General features: G+C 39.1%; 2 protein-coding genes across 5 annotated transcripts; one reads left to right on the forward strand and one right to left on the reverse strand.

The window, feature by feature from the left end:
• Positions 1-5,043: 5,043 nt before the first annotated feature.
• mogat3b (monoacylglycerol O-acyltransferase 3b) lies at positions 5,044-14,745 on the forward strand. 4 transcript variants are annotated; one of them, XM_084115076.1, is made up of 8 exons: positions 5,044-5,508; positions 8,110-8,199; positions 8,388-8,495; positions 11,530-11,600; positions 11,735-11,939; positions 12,025-12,199; positions 13,306-13,490; positions 13,603-14,745. In XM_084115076.1, the coding sequence occupies exons 1-8, from the start codon at positions 5,493-5,495 to the stop codon at positions 13,755-13,757; spliced, it is 1,005 nt and encodes a 334-aa protein (XP_083971202.1). In that variant the 5' UTR covers positions 5,044-5,492; the 3' UTR covers positions 13,758-14,745. The 4 variants fall into 4 exon arrangements, with proteins under 4 accessions (XP_083971202.1, XP_083971204.1, XP_083971201.1 ...); XM_084115078.1 differs by having other exon boundaries at positions 5,047-5,442; positions 8,104-8,199; XM_084115075.1 differs by having other exon boundaries at positions 5,053-5,508; positions 8,104-8,199.
• Positions 14,307-16,888, reverse strand: znhit1 (zinc finger, HIT-type containing 1). The gene is made up of 5 exons (XM_084115079.1): positions 16,610-16,888; positions 16,205-16,375; positions 16,015-16,094; positions 15,360-15,529; positions 14,307-14,959 (listed from the first exon to the last, which is right to left on the reverse strand). Exons 1-5 carry the CDS (start codon positions 16,713-16,715, stop codon positions 14,938-14,940), a joined length of 549 nt encoding a protein of 182 aa, XP_083971205.1. The 5' UTR covers positions 16,716-16,888; the 3' UTR covers positions 14,307-14,937.
• Between the last annotated feature and the right edge of the window lie 1,999 nt (positions 16,889-18,887).

The raw sequence follows: 18,887 nt of genomic DNA on the forward strand, positions 1-18,887 counted from the left end.
GGAGGCAGCAAGTACAGCTGTCCGGGAAAACCTCACTTCAGCTCGGAGCGGTGTAAGTACCGGAGGGGTTACACTCGGTCCTAATCTGGTGAGGCCCTGCAGCTCACTGACTGAACAGATGGTGAGTTGTGAAATCACGGGTCCAGATGCAAGTGTAAATCATAAAAAATATGATATACACAGTATAGTCAATAAATAACTATATACCTGATGTGTATAAATTAATATGATAAGATGGATAACGACAATAGGACAACAGACAAGACAACAGTACACTTGTAAATTCACTTGGTTGGAGATATTTTTGTAGTGGATATGTAATGGGTCATACCTCAGATGACTGCTCAATTTAAAGGCAGCATGAAACGTAAGTTGTGATAAGTCTTTTCTTCCCTGTTGTGACGTACATCTGAGTGAAATGGCTTCTTGAACATGACAAAAGTAGGGCAAGACTTGATTCTGACCATTGGGAATTGATTTGATGGTTGTGACTGGCTACAGCTGTGATGTCATGTGAGTGACAGGTTGATACCTCCCTCACGCCAGTAAACACATCATCAGAAAATAGAAGAGATGTTACTGCAAGAGGAAGGGGAAACATATTTAGATCAAAGATTACAAGGCACATGAATTTTAAACAAAAATTATGATGTGCATGCATAAATACTTCATAATAAATACTGCAATATTCCATAAAAAACAAGGATTGTCCATTTTGATTTTGTGGTGACTTTTCAATTTTTATTTCATGATATGTTTGTGATGAGGTTCAAGGTTGGAAGGAAGAAGAGGGCTTAGTCCAGCCCCTCTCAGCGAACTCAGGATAGCCCGCATGTGCTGTATATGACGCTGCCAGTCATTGCTATAGATTATAATGTCATCCAGATAGGCAGCGGCATATGCAGCATGCGGCCGGAGAATTTTGTCCATGAGATGCTGAAAGGTGGCCAGAGGCTCGAACAACCCCAAAGGAAGTGTAACAAATTGGTGTAATCCAAACGGCATTGTGAAAGCTGTCTTTTCTTTGGATATAGGAGACAAGGGGATCTGCCAATACCCTTTCTTTAAATCCAGCAAATCGAGCAGTAGGCCTACCCAGCCGATCAAGCAATTCGTCATCCCGCGGCATTGGATATGCATCGAATGTTGATACATCGTTCACCTTGCGATAATCCACGCAGAACCGAACCGAGCTGTCCGTTTTAGTCACTAAAACTATCGGGCTCGCCCAATCACTGCTGGATTCCTCTATTACTCCCATGTCTAGCTCTAATTCGCTCTGAACTACCTTTTCTTCTGTTCAGGCAAGCAATATGGCCGGCTGCACACTACCACGCCCGGCTCAGTCTCAATGTGGTGCTGGATAAGGTCCGTTCGACCAGGCAGGAACAAGAACACATCGGCAAATTCTGCTTGTAAATTGGCCACATCAGTGAGCTGGGAGGGTGAGAGGTGATCTCCTCCTGGGGTCAGCGTGAGAGATTGCCTTTTTGTGTTCGCTTCTGGCCCGAGATCCTCCTCTCCGCTCACCACCGTCACCAGCATCACTGACTCTGCCTCCCTCCACTGTTTAAGGAGGTTGAGATGGTAAATCTGATGTGCCCCGATCCTGTCTGTTCATATTACCTCATAACTGAGAGCCCCGACTCACCGTGTGACCTCAAAGGGTCCTTGCCACTTCGCGAGTAATTTAGAGCTAGAAGTTGGGAGCAATACAAGCACTTTATCTCCCGGTGCAAATTCACGTAGTCTAGTTCCCTTGTTGTATAGCCGGCTTTGTTTGTCCTGAGCCTGTAACAAATTCTCCATAGAGAGCTGCCCCAAAGTGTGGAGTTTTGTTCTCAGGTCCAGTACATATTGAATTTCGTTCTTACTGTTCAAAGGTCCCTCCTCCCAAGTCTCTCTAAGGACATCTAACACCCCGCGGGGTTGACGCCCATAGAGTAGCTAGAAAGGGGAAAGCCCTGTGGAGGCTTGGGGGACCTCGCGTACAGCGAACAAGAGGGGTTCCAGCCACTTATCCCAATTTTTGGCGTCTTTCTGAACGAACTTCCGAATCATGGTTTTTAACGTGCGATTAAATCGTCTGTTTGTAGGTGATAAATGCTTGTGTGAATAGATTTAATGCACAATTATTTGTAAAGTTTGCGAATAGTCTGTGACATGAACGCCGTGCCTTGATCGGTGAGAATCTCTTTCGGGATTCCCACCCGGGAGATAAACTGAAACAGCGCGCCCGCTCCGCTTTCTGCGGAAATATTGCGTAGTGGCACTGCCTCTGGGTATCACGTTGCATAATCCACCAGGACTAATGCAAAGCGATGCCCCGTGCAGATAGTTCTAATGGACCAATGAGGTCCATGCCAATTCGTTCGAAGGGGATCTGCATGAGAGGAAGTGGGCACAATGGTGCTTTTGGATTGGCCGGTGGATTCACCAGCTGACGTTCCCGACAAGACGTGCACCACCTGCGCACGTTCTCGTGAATACCCGGCCAGAAAAATCGGGTCATTAGATGATTAAGTGTTGCTGATTGTCCCAAATGCCCAGCCATCGGATTACAATGAGCCGCCTGAAAAAGCATTTCCTGACGGCTTTTTGGTATCAACAATTGAGTTGTATCTTGTTCTGACTGAGTGCCTTGGATCACTCGATACAACTTCTCTTTTAAAATAGTAAAATAAGGATATGAGAGTGGTCGATCTGGTTGGAGAAGCTGCCCGTCGATAGTACGGACCTGTTCAAAAGCATTTTTGACCGTTTCGTCCTGGGACTGTTCCGGGGAAAATCATTGCGCTCTGTAAGGATTCTCCTTTCAAGAGCGCTCCGTTCCCCTCGCTCATCTCCTATTGGTCCCGGCTCAGCTTCCCGCCCTAGTGGCGGGAAGCGGGTCAAGAAATTGCCGTGGAGAGAGCAGAGGAACGGGAGTTGCAGAGGTGTTGCTGGTTGTCAGCCCCACCGCCCTGGGCGGCGCTCTGGGACCAGCTGTCGGCTCTGCCACTGGCCCACTCCTCCATCGGGGTGCCGGTTGGGGCGTGAAACCACCTCGAGACCTAGGGAGCGGGACAGGTTTAGAGGGGGAAGGAGTGGGGGAAAACAGGGGAAGAGGGAGAGAGAGAAGCTGCTGGAAGGGGTTCGCCGACCCCGGGGCACACCACCATCTGGTCCTCCGCCAGTTGGATGGCCTGGTTCAGCGACGTCGCACGGTGGCACTGGATCCACTGCGCAGTCTTCCTCGGAAGCCGTGCCACAAACTGCTCCAGCACCACCTTATTGATGACACCCTCGACGTCGATTCCCTCAGCCATCAGCCATCTGCAGCAGGAGTCCCGGAGCTGTTGCGCCATCACGAAGGGTCGGCCGGTCTCTCCGAGGTCCAGCGATCTGAACCTCTGCCGATGTTGTTCTGGGCTCCGGCCAACCCGCTGCAGGATGGCGCATTTCAGGTCTTCATAGCCCAGCAGGGCTTGATGGTGTTCCTGATGCAGACTTGCGAGCGATTAGATGACGTCCGCAAATGGCAATCCCGACAGAGACTGCATGATGGCGGTGATCTTCTTCCTTCCTGGGTTTCGGCACCAGTGTGATGAGGTTCAAGGTTGGAAGGAAGAAGACAGGGTCGGCGTGACTGGGACTACGTTTTTATTAGGATAACTTCAAAATAACAACAAACAAAAGTCGCGCCCACAGCGCATTCACCGTAGACTCGCTACAGCATAGACAGTAGTTCACAAACAGGCTCTGTCCCTCTTTCCAGCAGGTTATTTCACAATACTCTTTCCCCAGCAATCTTGTACGAGTCCTCAGTCCTTCTCTCTCTCCCATTTTCCAGAGCGGCTTATATCCGGTCTCTCCATGCCACAGGTGTTCGTCATTTGCACTTGACCTACTTATGCACCGCTCGTCTCCTTTCTCTCTCTCCCGTTACAGACTTTGCTGAACCACGCCCCCCTTGCCACAATGTTAAAAGGCAAATCTAGCAGCAATAACTATTAGTGAACAACTTTTAAGTCAGATCTTTTTGCCGAATCAGTTAAACTGGCATGCACAAAATTGATCTAAACAATTCGTTATCAAGACAGACTGAGTCAGATGTTAAATGTAACCTATATCAATGTTCAGATGTAATCTAAATGTTGGTTTATATTTAAATGTTCAATGGAAAGATAAAAAGTATGTCTAATCCAATTATCTATATCCTAAATTCAGGGCTAAATATACATTGCCAACCTTTGATTGACACCAACCAGAGGGGTGAAGCACAGACTATAGTTAAAAGAATTGAGCACTTCAACAATTGACAGATGCTTGGCTTGTCCATACAAACCCAGAAGTATACGCGACCCAATGCTGCAAATCTTTGCTTCATGGGCACATTGTGTAATTGTGCACACAACTTTTGAACCAGCTGCAGCCTGATGATCACTCTGCAACCACAAGAAAATTGTCATGATTTTACATTTTAAGTGCTTTATGAATAGCTATTTCCTAGTATCTCGTTAAGCACACAAGTAAGTAGCTAGAGAGGGTTCTTAATGTTTCACACATGTACATTAATACAATTGGGATTGGACAGGTTGCTTCACAAATTTTAATTCAAAGTTACTTTGGGAAAATCTCATCAGTCTCAATCTGTCAGCCAGAAAAAAGAAAAAATAAAGTTTTTTTTTTTAAATGTAATTATTGTTATTACAATTGAGTTACTGTATTTAATTAGGCTATTCTTTTTTCACCCCTGAATGGAACATGACACTAGACAAATGAAATATATTAAATAAATGAAAGATACTGATGAAAGATATTGATAGCTACATAGCAAAAATATTGATCTATAAGGTAATTAAATATTAATAGTAATATAAAGAAAAAAAAACATCGTTGGACTCGTTACAAAAGAGAGATTACAATAAATTTCCTATGAGCTCTTCATGAAGCAACAAGTCGCAAGCACTAAGCAATACTTAGGAACTAAGCAACATTTTTCAAATGCAGCGGTAGAGCGCGCGCACACACACAGTCGAGTCGCTCCTCCTACAGCTGTCTGACGCGGCCACGCGCGCGAGGATCGTTCGTTCAACCAAATCGCGACGCTGGCCGTACCAGGTCGTGAGAAATCTTACGACCCATGTAGGCTATTATTCGGGCATAAGAGTAGGCGCTTGTGGTGTTTTCGTTGCCTAGGTGTGACAGCAAAGAATCAAAATGCTTTCTTCACTGTTTAAGAACGATTCATGTTAAAGCAAATGGTGATTTAAACGGCTTTCAGTCATGCGGACGCGGATTCATATGTGGCTGGAGATAAAGACTAGATAGCTAACGTTAGTCCGGATACTGCCCACATACATTTACAATGACGCGATTAGAAAGCGTATCGCTATCTGTTTGACCAACTGAACTGATCAAAGTGCAAACAAGAGAAACGCGAGGCTTCAGTCAGAGAAGGTGAGGAAGAGGAATCGTTTGCTGCAGGGATCACTAAAATTGACCACTTAATGGGCACAGATAACGGTAGGCTCACGCAAATGTCAGTACTGTAAAATGATTTGACGGGAGAATGATATAACATTTGAAAATTATTTAAAACGCAGCTTTAACCGCAAAGTTTATACGTTTATGTCTGTATTAAGCAAATCTGGTTAAACATTAGGCCCAAATATTTAAATATTATCAATTTGTTAGTCTGTCATAACACTAAATGTTGCAAGTATGTACCTAGCAGCCTCCATATATTTTCCAATTTAAAATAAATCCAACCGAGGATTTGAATTGCTGAAAGGTAATAATGCGGGGTCATTATGTCAGATTGTCAAAATTAAAAAATATGTGCTTATTGTCATATTACACTGAAACAAGTTTTCAAATGCCACGTTTTCATTAAATACAACTATTTAATGATTAATGAAAGGAATTTTGGGATAACTATATAGGCCTACATTAACGATATAATGTTGATGTTCATTTATTTGAAGTACAATCTGCTTTGTGATGATGATAAGCACCATAAAGACAGGTTGTAAAATAGAAAGCCACATGATGAATTAAAGTTCATCAAGATTGGCATTTTTATTTTTAATTATCTAATTAACTGTATAGACAATAGTACATTACCCACAAAATACCATCAGGGTAACAGTACAAACACAAACTTAATACAGACATAAACTAAACATAAAATGTCACAAAACATTATAATGTATATAACTGATTAAGACAGAATCAAAACATCAAAGTGCACAAGTAGATGTAATGAGTCACAAGAATTTCTGGAAACATCTTTTTACAGATTTTCACAGTAATATAAATTGATTTTTACTATTAAAATACATCAAGTATTTATATATTATAATTTATAATGATAATTCATTCTTAATTTAACAGTACAATTTAATTTATTATTTAAATATAATTTTTCACTGTGTCTGGTAAGGCAACTTACAGTTAACCAAGTTCTGAAGTAATATTGTTCCATTCTTTTCCTGTACAAATATTGTTTATCATGTAGGCTACATCCAAAGTCTGCATCTTGAATATAAAGATAACACCTATAGCTAAATGTCTAAATCTAAATTTTAAATTGAAATGTAGAACTCAAGATTTGTGTGATATGCTGATTTAGGAACAACATGATGCCACAATTAATTTACAAACATCTTGTTTTTGCAAATAAAACAGCCATTTAAAAATATTTAGGGGACCTTTACCTCAGTTGTCAGAAAACGAAGTGATGGGGTCTTCTTCTCGAATGAGTAATGAATTTTGTGCTCTTGCACACATCCCAGGTGCAACAAAAGGTCCCGGCTCACTGCTGAACTTCAAGTTGCACTTACCAACCGTTGTCAGAAATGAATTATTAAAGGGATAGTTGAACGAAACTGAAATTTATTTCATCAATTACTCACCCTCATGTCGTTCCAAACCCATAAGACCTACGTTCATCTTTGGAACACAAATTAAGATATTTTTGATATCTAGCCATAGGCAGCAACGTCATTGCAACCTTCAAGGCCCAGAAAGGTAGTATCAGCGTAGGAGACTGACACGGAAGAGAATTGTTAAATAAAGTTGTTATTTTTGTTTGTTTTTCGCAATAAAAGTATTCTCATCGCTTTGTAACATTAAGGTTACGCCACTGTAGCCACATGGACTATTTTAACGATATCTTTACTATCTTTCTGGGCCTTGAAAGTTGCAATGACGTTGCTTGTTCAGAAACCTGAACGGGGGGATGTTTCAATCTGAACAATTATGGCTATTAGCTGTAAACTCAAATCAACATCAAGTTAGTAGCTGTGAATAATTATCAAGATCTGCGTAATAAAAGAGCTGCTAGAATCCATTTGAAATAACTAAACAGTCCTTCTATTAGATTATACAGCCTACTACTATTCATGTAATCATGGTTTCAGTTTTTGGATTTTTTATTATTTTATTATTATTTTCTTCATGTTCAGTGTAGAAGTTCAGGGTTCATTAAATAAAATCTCATATTAACTACACATTCAAAATCACTCACCTTTGAAACCAAGACAAATATCCGAATACACATACAGGTCACAGCGACATGCCACTAGCGTCTACCGAGACACTAAACCCATAACTACAAAAGGCCTGTAATAGAATATAATGAAATGCATCAAATGTTAGATAACAGAAATTAAACAAAGACATTCACAGGCCATTTTTGTGTCTCCACATTTAAAATATGTGGCATTTAAGTGCTAAGTTAAGGTTCATTTCTGATCTCGCTGCCTACTGAACTGTGACTGCCAGATTGCCCAATGAAGGTATTTCACCTTGTATGACACAGATTTACAGTGAGTGAATCTGACGGCTGCGGTCTTTGCTGCCTGCACAGGTTCAGGTCAATGGTTCAAATACTGTACTAGCGCCTGCAGTTACACATGTTTTCCTAAACTCAAATGTATTAAAATTTGACAAAATGTTTTTACCACTTGCTTTGGTGAATATCCTGCTCAAATTACACAGTTCAACTGGAGTAGACATGTGATTCAGATTCAGCAGTTAAAACACTGAACAACCGTAATGTGAGACATCTCATAATGTTTCCTCTTCCTCCTCTCTGTTTTATCCCTTCTTTGGCAGTTTCAGATTTAAAGGGGAAGGAGGCGAAGTCTCAATGGAAGGAGTTTATCGAGGATATCAGTGTTTTACAACTGGTGATTTCATTTCTGTTTTTAGGTGAGACCTGTTGCACGCACACATACACACACACACACACACACACACACACACAGACAGAAAAAAGACTAAGAAAACAAGTTACTTTTGGGTGCTATATGGACATTTCCATGATGCTTCTCATTGCCTTGTGTGTTGAAATGACATTGTAAGATTACTACCAATGCTGTATGTGTGTGTATATGCAGGAGTGTCCTGTGTCCTGTTGATGATCTACTTGATGTTCACCTCTCTGTGGCTCATCCCCATTCTCTACATCTCCTGGCAGATCTATGATTGGCAAACACCTGAGAGAGGTCAGCCTATGACTACAACACACAAACACATGTGGATTGTTAAAGGGATAGGTCACCCAAAAATGAAAATTATGTCATCATATACTTACCCTCATGTCGTTCAAAATAGGGCTGCACGATTAATCGCAATTTACATGAAATCGCACTTAAACCAATTTGGCTTACCGCGATTATGAAATCGCAAAGGCTGCGATTATTTTTTATGTGTAGCTTGTCATTGATGTACGGCTCTGTAAACGCTGCTCCATCTGAAAGCACTGTGAGTTTGAGTCACTTGTAACGTGTATTTAAAAAATCTTTCCAAACATGAGAAGCATTTGTGAACCTCTTGTCCAACAAAAGACAACATTTAATAACATGCTTTTACTCCAAACTCACTTCATAATGACAGTTGAGCATCCTTCTGTGAGATGATGTAGCTTCTTTCACAGAATAAGGCAGTCGTGTGTTTATTAGTCATGTTTAATCAAAGCGTTTCAATCTTCTGTTTATTCAGCTACAGCGATAGGGATTTACTGGAATGATGTGTGCTATCATGGGGCATATTTGGCGTGTCTGCGTGAGAGCGCCCTCTGGCGTTCAGATGGAGCAGCATTTACTACCGATCAGCCGTGCTGCACTGACAAGCTGCACATAAAATAATCGCAGCCTTTGCCAAATCGCGTGCAGTTTTATTGCAATTAATTGTGCAGCCCTAAAAACCTGTATGACTTTCTTCTGAGGAAAACAAAAGAAGACATTCTGGGAATGTCTTAATGTTTTTTTCCCCAAGTCAATGGTCACCAAACCTGTCTGATTACCAACATTCTTTAGTTCCACAGAAGAAAGAAAGTAAGACAGATTTGGAACAACATGAGGGTGAGCAAATGATCACAGAATTTTCATAGGCAGCAACTAACGATTATTTTGATAATCGCTTAGTTGGACGATTATTTCTTTGATTAATTGGACTTAAAAAAGCCCAATTTTCTTTATTTATTTATTGACAAAACATACTATTATACATCCTGCTCAATGCTATATCCTTCAAACAAACCTGCCAACTGTATGCTATGATAACATATATAGTGAATATATCTAGATGCAAAAGAGCGAACAGGGCTATAAAGGAAAAGGACAGTTTAAATCCCTATTAAAAATGAATAAAAAATGAAATAAAAAATAAATAAAAAATGAAGATAATAATAAATAAAAACACGAACTCAGTGTTAACAGATAATAGGAATGCTCTGCAGGAACACACACATTCACTCTGAACACAGTAAACTGTTGCTGTCATTTCTTTGTCCAGTAAATGTAAAGAAAAGTCTGAAAATATTCAATTACATGCTGTTATCCCATTACAGTTACCACTCTCATAAAATACTTGAATTACATGTTGACTTTTAAACCTAATCCTCTGTTTGACATGCACAGATTCATTAAAGTCTAAATTTAACGCAGTCTGTCAGGACGAACCTTCATGCAAAATGGAAAATATTTTGTGTTAATTTGTAATACTTACAGATAAGGATATAACCGTAAAATGAAAGTTTTGCGCTGATGAAAGATGAAACGCATGACTTGGAAGTTAACATTTATTATTCTTGGGATTCCTGAAAACTCCAAACTTTTATGTTTTTCATGAGGAACTGTGTCATTACTTATTATTGTTAAAATTAAAGAAGGAAAAGAATGCCTTGATCTTATGTACTTTGATAGAGGATCTTAAACTTGCTGAGAAACTTGCTAGTCTTTTATTTCTTTATTATTTACTTGAATTTTTATTTTTTATTTCTATATATTTTCTTTATCTTATGCTATGATGCTCGTCTGTTGTCTGATTTAAGGGCCCCTATTATGCTATTTTAAAGTTTCCTAATTTTGTTGAGGAGTCTCCTACAACATGTTTACATGCATCAAAGGTAAAAAAAAAAAAACTGTTTGATTTCCTCATAATATACATTTGCACATCATCACATTTTCAATGACTCTCAAACGACTCGTCAAATGAATCAATCTCTCTAAATCCCCTTCTTTCCGCGATATACTCTCCTCTGATTGGCCAGACAGCTCAGTCTGTTGTGATTGGCCTTCAGTAAGACAATGATAACGTAGCCAGTTAGCAGGAGACCTACACAATATAAAACTCAAAACAAAGTATTTTGAACACTATCTTTCAAGAGCAAGCGGTTTGTGAATCCTGCATTGAACTCCGAGATTTGAGAAGCAGTCGTCAGTGAAATAAAGGGAACACAGCAAAAGTTTAGGATTATACTGATGTGGTATTTTGGTAAAGATGAACTTTAACCACTGATTCTTCACATGCTCGTCCTTGGGCAGTGGAAAGAAACTGGCTCTACCTTCACATTGTAGAGCACAGCGTCTTCTCGACATGATGCTCTCCAGTATCCACAGGAATCAGCTGCTGGTTTGAGGTTCAAGTTTTCCCTGGTGTCTGAGTGCAATAAGTGGGCGGGCGACATTCTAATGTTTCGTCTTGACGTCACAACGAAACGGCTTATGACTCGTTTGGAAAACTATTCATTTAATTGACTCAAGAGTCGACTCTTACTTTTGAAAGACAATAACTTTATATATGGAGCACTTTCAGATTTAAAACTTTGCAGGATGTTTTCATTTGAGCTATGTTACACACTACATGAAAGGTAATTTTCAAAAATCCATAATAGGGGCCCTTTAAAACATTTCATATTGTACCAGGCCAACATAGTTAAACATTACGCTAATGCATCAGCTAGAAGCCCAAAATCAAGAATTCTCATGTTTTGGGCTGCTTGGATCACAACCTTTCCAGCAGCAGCTCACTCTGTTTCCTCCACTATTTTTAGACACATTTTGTCCATAGAAAGACGCGACTAATCGATAATGACATTCGTTGTTGATGATTTTCATTATCGACTTTTATCGATTAGTTGTTGCAGACCTATAATTTTCCAACTAAATTCACAGGTTGACCTAAGATCAATTCAATTTTAAATATAAAAGAGCTTCATTGTCTGATAGATTTGAAAAAAAATTATATGTCCACTAGGTGGCAGAAGAACAAAGTTTGTGAGAAACTGGGAAGTATGGAAACACTTCCGAGACTATTTTCCTGTGAAGGTAAATAACACAATCATTATACCCAGTTACTGAAAAAAGACATCAGTTGTTCTTCAGCCTCACCTCTTGAATCTTCTTTGTCTCCTACCCTTGCTGTTCTCTCTCTCTCCCTCTTTGACTCGCTATTCCTTTAGCTGGTAAAGACTGCTGAATTAAATCCCAGTAAGAACTATGTTTTGGGTTGTCACCCTCATGGCATCATGTGTGTGGGAGCATTCTCATGCTTCAGCACAGACCGTAACGGATTTGCAGAAACCTTTCCTGGAATACGCTCCACGCTTGCAATCCTGGCTGGACTTTTCCGCCTTCCTCTCTTCAGAGAATATGTTTTGTGTGCAGGTCAGTAAAAAAAAAATAGCTACAGCAGAACTCAATGAGAGAGACAAGAAAACAAAGTGTTTCTCCAACTATTTCTCATTTTCAGGTCTGTTGCCTGTCAGTAAGGAGAGTTTGGATTACTTGCTGAGCCGTACTGGTGTGGGTAACGCTGTGGTCATCATCATTGGTGGGGCAGAGGAATCACTTACCTCGACTCCAGGAGTAAACACTGTAGTCATGAAACACAGGAAAGGCTTTGTACGACTGGCCCTTAAGCATGGGTGAGAAAGAGACAAGAAGATTGAGCACCAGTTTATTGAAATAAAAAGCCCTGGTTTAAACCAGTGGTTCTCAACCAGGGCCTTGGGAAAAACTAGTTTCATTTAACTATTATCTCATTTCTGACCCCTCTCCCAAATGCTCTAAATCAGTGGTTACCTTTCTGATTCCAATAGCTCCTAAAATTTGTGACTTCAAGGTCGCCCATTGTCAAATATGATATAAAAGACCACCAAGATGTTTCTGGTGCTTCTGCTGTAATAACAAAGCTGCTCATTTTCAAACTTTTTTATTTACAGAAACTATGAGAGGCAATTATATTAAAATAATTATAATTGCATTCCATAATTTTTTATTTTATATATTTATTATTAGCCTAGAAATCTAGACGCACCCTAGCGGCAGCAAAATGTATTTCGCAGCCTAACATCTTGATGTAGGTCTGGCTTGCCAGGCTAATTTATTATATGTTTTATAATCAATGAATTTACATGACTCTTTGGTAATTTGCAATTGCATTTTTAAAATGTATTTATTTATTTTGTCTCACAAATAGCAACTAATCTACTCTACTCTACTATTCTAATTGATACCCTATAAAATATTCTAGAGCTTGACTTGACTAGACAAATTTCTATTCATTATAAAAAATTTCCATGACTTTTCCATGTCTATAAATCATACTTGTGAATTTCCCTCAAGACCATGAGAACAATGACAGCATACATTTTGCTGAGTATATATTTGCAACTTATTTGCATACATTATTTTAAAGCTTGATTTGTATTATTTTATATCATTTTAAGCTTTGAAAGTTTGCTGACTCCCCTTAGTCGGTCCTGCCCCCAGGTTGAGAAACACTGCTCTAAACAGAGGATGGCAATAATTTTAACTAGAAAGACAGGAGATAGAATTTGATTGAAACAGTAATGGAGAAATCATGGAAATCAATTGGTAAAAAAAAAGTGTGGGAACCCTGGAAATTTCAGCAGTAGCAACTTGAAAGGTGAAATAAATGTACACGTATTATAAGCAGCAACTGCCAACTTAATACATACTTTTCACTTTCACGTTTGACTTGACAATCATTTTTTTGCTGTGTACTCAGGGCTGACCTGGTTCCTGTGTACTCCTTTGGTGAGAACGAGCTGTTCCCGCAGGTGGTTCTGTCTGAGGGCAGTGTGGGTCGACGACTGCAGGCTCTTTTTAAGCAGATTATGGGTTTTGCTCCTTGTCTCTTCACTGGGGGGCGCTGGCTGCTTCTGCCATTCAGACGTCCTGTCACAACCGTGGGTCAGTTCGAAAGATTTCTCAAATTATTTTTCTGGTTGCGACACTAACCAATATGTCTGCTGCTGAAACGGTGAACTGTTGTATGATTGCAATGTTCCTTTTTGTCTTTCAGTGGGCCATCCCATTACAGTGCCACAGCTTGACAGTCCATCTCAGGAACAGGTGGATCATTACCACAGTCTATACATGAAGGCTCTGTCTGAACTTTTCCACAGACATAAGACCAGCTGCGGACTGGCAGAAACACACGAGCTGCGCTTCATATAGAAATGATGGAAAACACAAAGTTAATGAAACAACTGTCTGGAAAATAATATGGGACAGATACAAGAAGAGGAAAATGTACTTATTTTTGTACTGATGCCATGTGAATGTTTTAGCTTTTTAGAACTTCTCCAAAATGATGCTCCAAGCACAAAATGAACCAAATGAATTAATGCAATTTGGCCACTAAATCACAATAATGCTCTATTCATACTGAACTGTATATGTGCCTTAACAGAACACACAGAAAAGAAATCAAATGATTGCTCACCTTCACAGTACTTGCATAGTTCTGAAGTTATCCCTGCTGAAGCACTAGAAATGTAATATTAGTTTAATGTTAGTGCTCATCATAGATATATGTATGAAGAGAATTTGGGGGCGGTTATAGTATGGAATTATTACAGTTCAGAATTATTTTAATATCGGACGCATGGAGGATTTCGAAATGTATTTTGATGCTTTTACCTTAAATTCGTCGGTGGCATTTATAATCACAAAGTCTTAAAAGTACCTCTCAATTTATGCCAAACGGATCATAAAACCAGCACATTTTTACCACTTCTAGTCATTTATTTGTTTCAGACAACATTTTATAACAATAAGATAAACAATTATGTACATATATTTACATACAAAAGCTTGAATACTTCGCGTTGAATTACAAAACTTCATATACAAATACCATTGTACCTGCTATAGGTTACTTTAATTATGATAAAAGAAATCCCTGAATAAGCATGTTGTTTTTCATAGAACATGTTTTAGCTTTTGTAGCCATAATGTCTTTCTCTGCCAATTGGGGAGATTTATTCCAAAAACACCTAAATTGCAGTTTCCACTGTCATTCTTTATATATTTAAGAACAAGCCAAAGCTTACTTGCCACAGAATTAACTCTGATTACAAAACTTCAACAGCTGTTTTTTTTTTGTGTGTGTTTGGCAAATGTTCTATCCATTTCATCTGATTAAATGGACTTTCAATTGTTATTTGTTGTACAGAGGGATGCATGACCGATTATTTTAGCATCCAGACCCAAGACTGCTAGTAATATATGCCTCAATATGTTTATTGTGCAGGTAAATAGCTGTGATGCTTTTGAGGAACATAAGCTTGTAAGAGTGCAGTATGACCCATAAGCTTGCTTTGCTTTTGGTAGGAGTTCAGGACAGATGAACCGATCATACCGTCCACTTTAGACACCTGAAAAGACAAGGAGCACAATTTAACACATTTAATCTTGCCTAGTCCTATCAGTTTACCATATTGGTGTTTCATCTTGACCTTTCATTATGTTTCATCTCGACCTGTCATTATTTACTCACCCTCATGTCCTTCCAAACCTGTATGACTTTCTTTATTTCTAGAAAAACATTCTTCGAAATGTTTTCAGCAGAAAAAAAAAGTCATACAGATTCAAAATGAGTTTTTATTTTAAGGGTGAAATGACTATTAATATGTCTGTGTCATCATTCCTTTTGGTGTCTGTGTGCAGTAGCAAAATTGAGTAGTCTTCTTGTGTAAGTTGTGTTACTATTATCTGGTATCACTTTTGAGGAAGTGTGTTGCCTTCCAGCCACACATGCATGAGCGAGTGTGTTACCTGGTCTCGTGGTGTGTTCCTAAACATCGGACACAGCAGTAGCGAGATCCACACGACACACAGGTGTAGTTTGAAGGGAAGCCGCACACTGCACAGAAATGACGCTGAGGAAACTTAGAGGGCTCAGCACATGCAGTCAGATAGTTCGGACCCTCACTAACACTCAAGTCCTGGAAGAAAAAAAGAAAACAAAAAAAAAAAGTGTAAGAGGGTGAATGGCACGGAAATATTTTCAGGACTTTATCATTACTCACCCTTTGAAAGTTGTTTCAAATCTGTAGGAGTTTCTTTCTTCTATTGAACACAAAATAAGATATTTTGAAGAATGTTGGTAACCAGTACCCAATCACTTCCATTGTAGGAAAAAAAAAAATACTTTGGAAGTCATTGACAACCGTCAACTGTCTGGTTACCAACATTCTTCAAAATATCTTTTGTGTTCAACAGATGAAAGAAATTCATACTGGTTTGGAAAGACGTGAGAGTGAGTAAATGTAGATAACGTTTTAATTTTGGAGTGAACCATCCCTTTAATGGTCTTACAAATAGGTGCATGTCTTTATTTATTTTTTTTGCGGTTACTTTTGGGGTTCGTAACATTCACCATTAAAAAGTGAGGGGTGTGTTTGAGTTTCTCAGCACGCGAATGCTTTACCTCCTCCTCCAGAAGCGTCTGGAAGTTTTTGCGGAACCTCTGTTTAAAATGATCACCCCTTGTCTTCTTCCTCCGCTTGCCTTGAAATCAAAATAAAGACAACACAACCGTCAACGTTACAGAGTCGGATAGAGTTCGATATATTTAATACGTGCAAATGGATGGGGATTGAACGATGCAAAACACCGACTCGATTCGTTGCTCTCGTCGAACTGCGGCAGCCGCTTGACGAGCTGCGGGAGGCTCGCGTGAGGGTCGTCCTGGAAGTTGTCTTTCTCGAGCGCCTCGAGCTGGCGGGTCAAACGGCGCTGGCGCGTGGCGCTGTCCAGCACGCGCCGCTGGCCGGGATCCTGCGATCGGACTGAGGAGGACAAATCATCTGAATGTGCACTACAGCTGGATTTACATGATTACAAAATAGGGCTGATAGTGTGATGATGCATAGCTAGGCTGTTTACATGTTCTGCTGCAAAATAATAAAACACGGGGCTGGGAAGAGATTCACAAGTATTGCATTATATTTATTTAGGCCTATTCACTTTTTTTTAACCATGCACTATTATCAGACAACTGATATACAGGAAGGCAAACATACCGGCTATTTTCTTCTCCGCCATGCCCGGAAGTTTAGTAAGAGAACCACTCTTTGTCTTGTGTTGATTTGTGGTGGTTCTCAATCTGAGTGTGTGCACTACTGACATCTAGCGACCTGGGGCCTCATGTATCAATCTTGCGTACGCACAAAAACTTTGCCCATATAGGCTTTCACGCTCACGGTCGGATGTACTAACCATAGATATCATATATAAACGCTAGATGTCTTATGGCGCAGTCACTTCCGGCATCACCGTTCGGCCATCTTATGTCAGTGCTCTGTGCATTAAGGTGAGTGATCAGCATGCACACAAATCCTCATATCTCGCTGAAATATTGACGGATTTACAAACGGTTTGGTTTCTTACAAACGTTATTAACGTGGCTATAATTCCGAATGCTTGAACATGTATGTTATAATTTTTCATATGTATGCAGTGTATGTATGTAGTGTCATAACTACATCTCTGACGTTTATAACAAACCAAACCGTTTGAAAATCGGTAGAAAATTGGGCAAGTTATGGTTATTTAAAAGTATTTGCACCATTAAACGAGTGAGCGAGCGCACTGCCGCAAGATGGCCGCCACGTGCGGACGTCGACCTCCATTGGCCAGCAGCGCGCACGAGACATCTAGCCTTTATATATGATATCTATGGTACTAACAGTGAAATTAACGCGAGAATGTGCGTTCCTCCACGCCAATTTCATGTCTGGCGTACGTACATTTCTCATTGTTTTTGTCCGTTGGCGACTCTTACAGGCAATGAAGTGAAGTTGCAAACATTACACAACGAATTGTTCTACAAGTCTATCGCAGCACCAACCGAGGGAAGCATTGATTAATTTGCAATTTATAAAATAATTTAGGCTACATATATTGTCACACGAGCCTTATGGGAATATTCTATCAATTATGCAATTAAGTAAGAACATATAAAAGCATATGCAAATTGATACAACCCTTAGTCTATAAATAAAATAAAATAAAATATAAAATAAAATAATTTCAAATATAATATAATATAATATTAATAAAAAAAAAAATAAAAAAAAAAAAAAAATTATATATATATATATATATATATATATATATATATATATATATATATATATATATATATATATAATAATATATTTAATATATAATAATATAATATATATAAAATAATTTATATAATAATAATAATACCGCATTGACGGCATTAGCCAAACTCTCCCGCTCATATTTTTTCCTTTTGTTATTAATTCCGGAGGACAAAGTTCCAAATAAAATATTTTTTCTCGTTTCTACCTCTGATAGTAGCACCTCCACACTTTCTGTAAAGTTTCGTTTCTTGCCGCTTGCTTTAGCCATTTTCTTACTGCTTTCTTTTGCCAAAGTGGACTCATTACCATATTTAAATTGCCCTAATTAAGGGAGGAGACTGGGTGGGGCGTTGTGCTCGTGCATGTGCGCTCAATTTTACGTTAATTGGGATGTACAAAGAGAATATGCGTGGGATCCTTCGTACGCAGAGATTCATACATCTGATTTTTTTTGTGCGTACGCACATTTACAGCTTTGTCCGTACGCAATGTTTTAGTATGAATTCCACGCAAGTCTTTGTACATGAGGCACCTGGGCCCAGTTTTTCAAAAGTAATCCAGTGGGATTTCGGATCACGGATTGGATCAAATCTTGGAAATGGGTTTTTCAAAAGCAAAAGAGGGATTCTGAACTAAGATCAGATCATGTAATCCGATCTTAAATTTGATCTGGATCAAACCTGCCCTTTGGGTTTTTCAGAACTTTGAACTCGATTTGGGATCTATTTGATCCAAAAAAACAGGATTATCCTGATCCCATCAGAAGGGTGGATTCAGTTGTGATTTTTCAAACCAAATAAAACCAGAGAGGTTTTTTTTTTAAAGTGAATGATCACAAAATCAATGTTTACTGATGATATATACATTTCTTCATATTTGAAGCATATATGAAGCATGTCACATCTAATGAGATATGGTAAAACAACAAAATCTACAATTTAACATTATAACAAAATAAGGAAAGTAAAATGTTTCTGTTTATTACAGTGTTTCTGTTTCTTAAAATTAAAATAAACAATGGTTATTTGTGGCCACCGGTATTTTGCCAACTGTTGTTCTTTGCTAAGCCAGTAGGCTACACTGTTGGTTCCATTTAAGGCTCTAGTAAACAGGATTTGGTAATCCTGAAATTTGGTATTTGGATCACAGTGATCCAATCCAAGGTTCCTTTAAAAAACTGGCATAAAAG

The sequence above is a fragment of the Abramis brama genome (genome assembly GCF_963993115.1).
Source record: "Abramis brama genome assembly, chromosome: 5".
Classification (NCBI taxonomy): domain Eukaryota; kingdom Metazoa; phylum Chordata; class Actinopteri; order Cypriniformes; family Leuciscidae; genus Abramis; species Abramis brama.

Excerpts from the sequence above, each read along its gene's own strand:
- znhit1 (XM_084115079.1), bottom strand. The coding sequence starts at position 16,715 with ATGTCAGTAGTGCACACACTCAGATTGAGAACCACCACAAATCAACAC. Across the intron at positions 16,095-16,204 it reads CGACGAGAGCAACGAATCGA|GCAAGCGGAGGAAGAAGACA; the intron begins GTCGGTGTTTTG and ends TTTGATTTCAAG. Across the intron at positions 14,960-15,359 it reads GGAACACACCACGAGACCAG|GTGTCTAAAGTGGACGGTAT; the intron begins GTAACACACTCG and ends TTGTCTTTTCAG.
- mogat3b (XM_084115075.1), top strand. Across the intron at positions 8,200-8,387 it reads GATTTCATTTCTGTTTTTAG|GAGTGTCCTGTGTCCTGTTG; the intron begins GTGAGACCTGTT and ends GTGTATATGCAG. Across the intron at positions 11,601-11,734 it reads GAGACTATTTTCCTGTGAAG|CTGGTAAAGACTGCTGAATT; the intron begins GTAAATAACACA and ends CTATTCCTTTAG.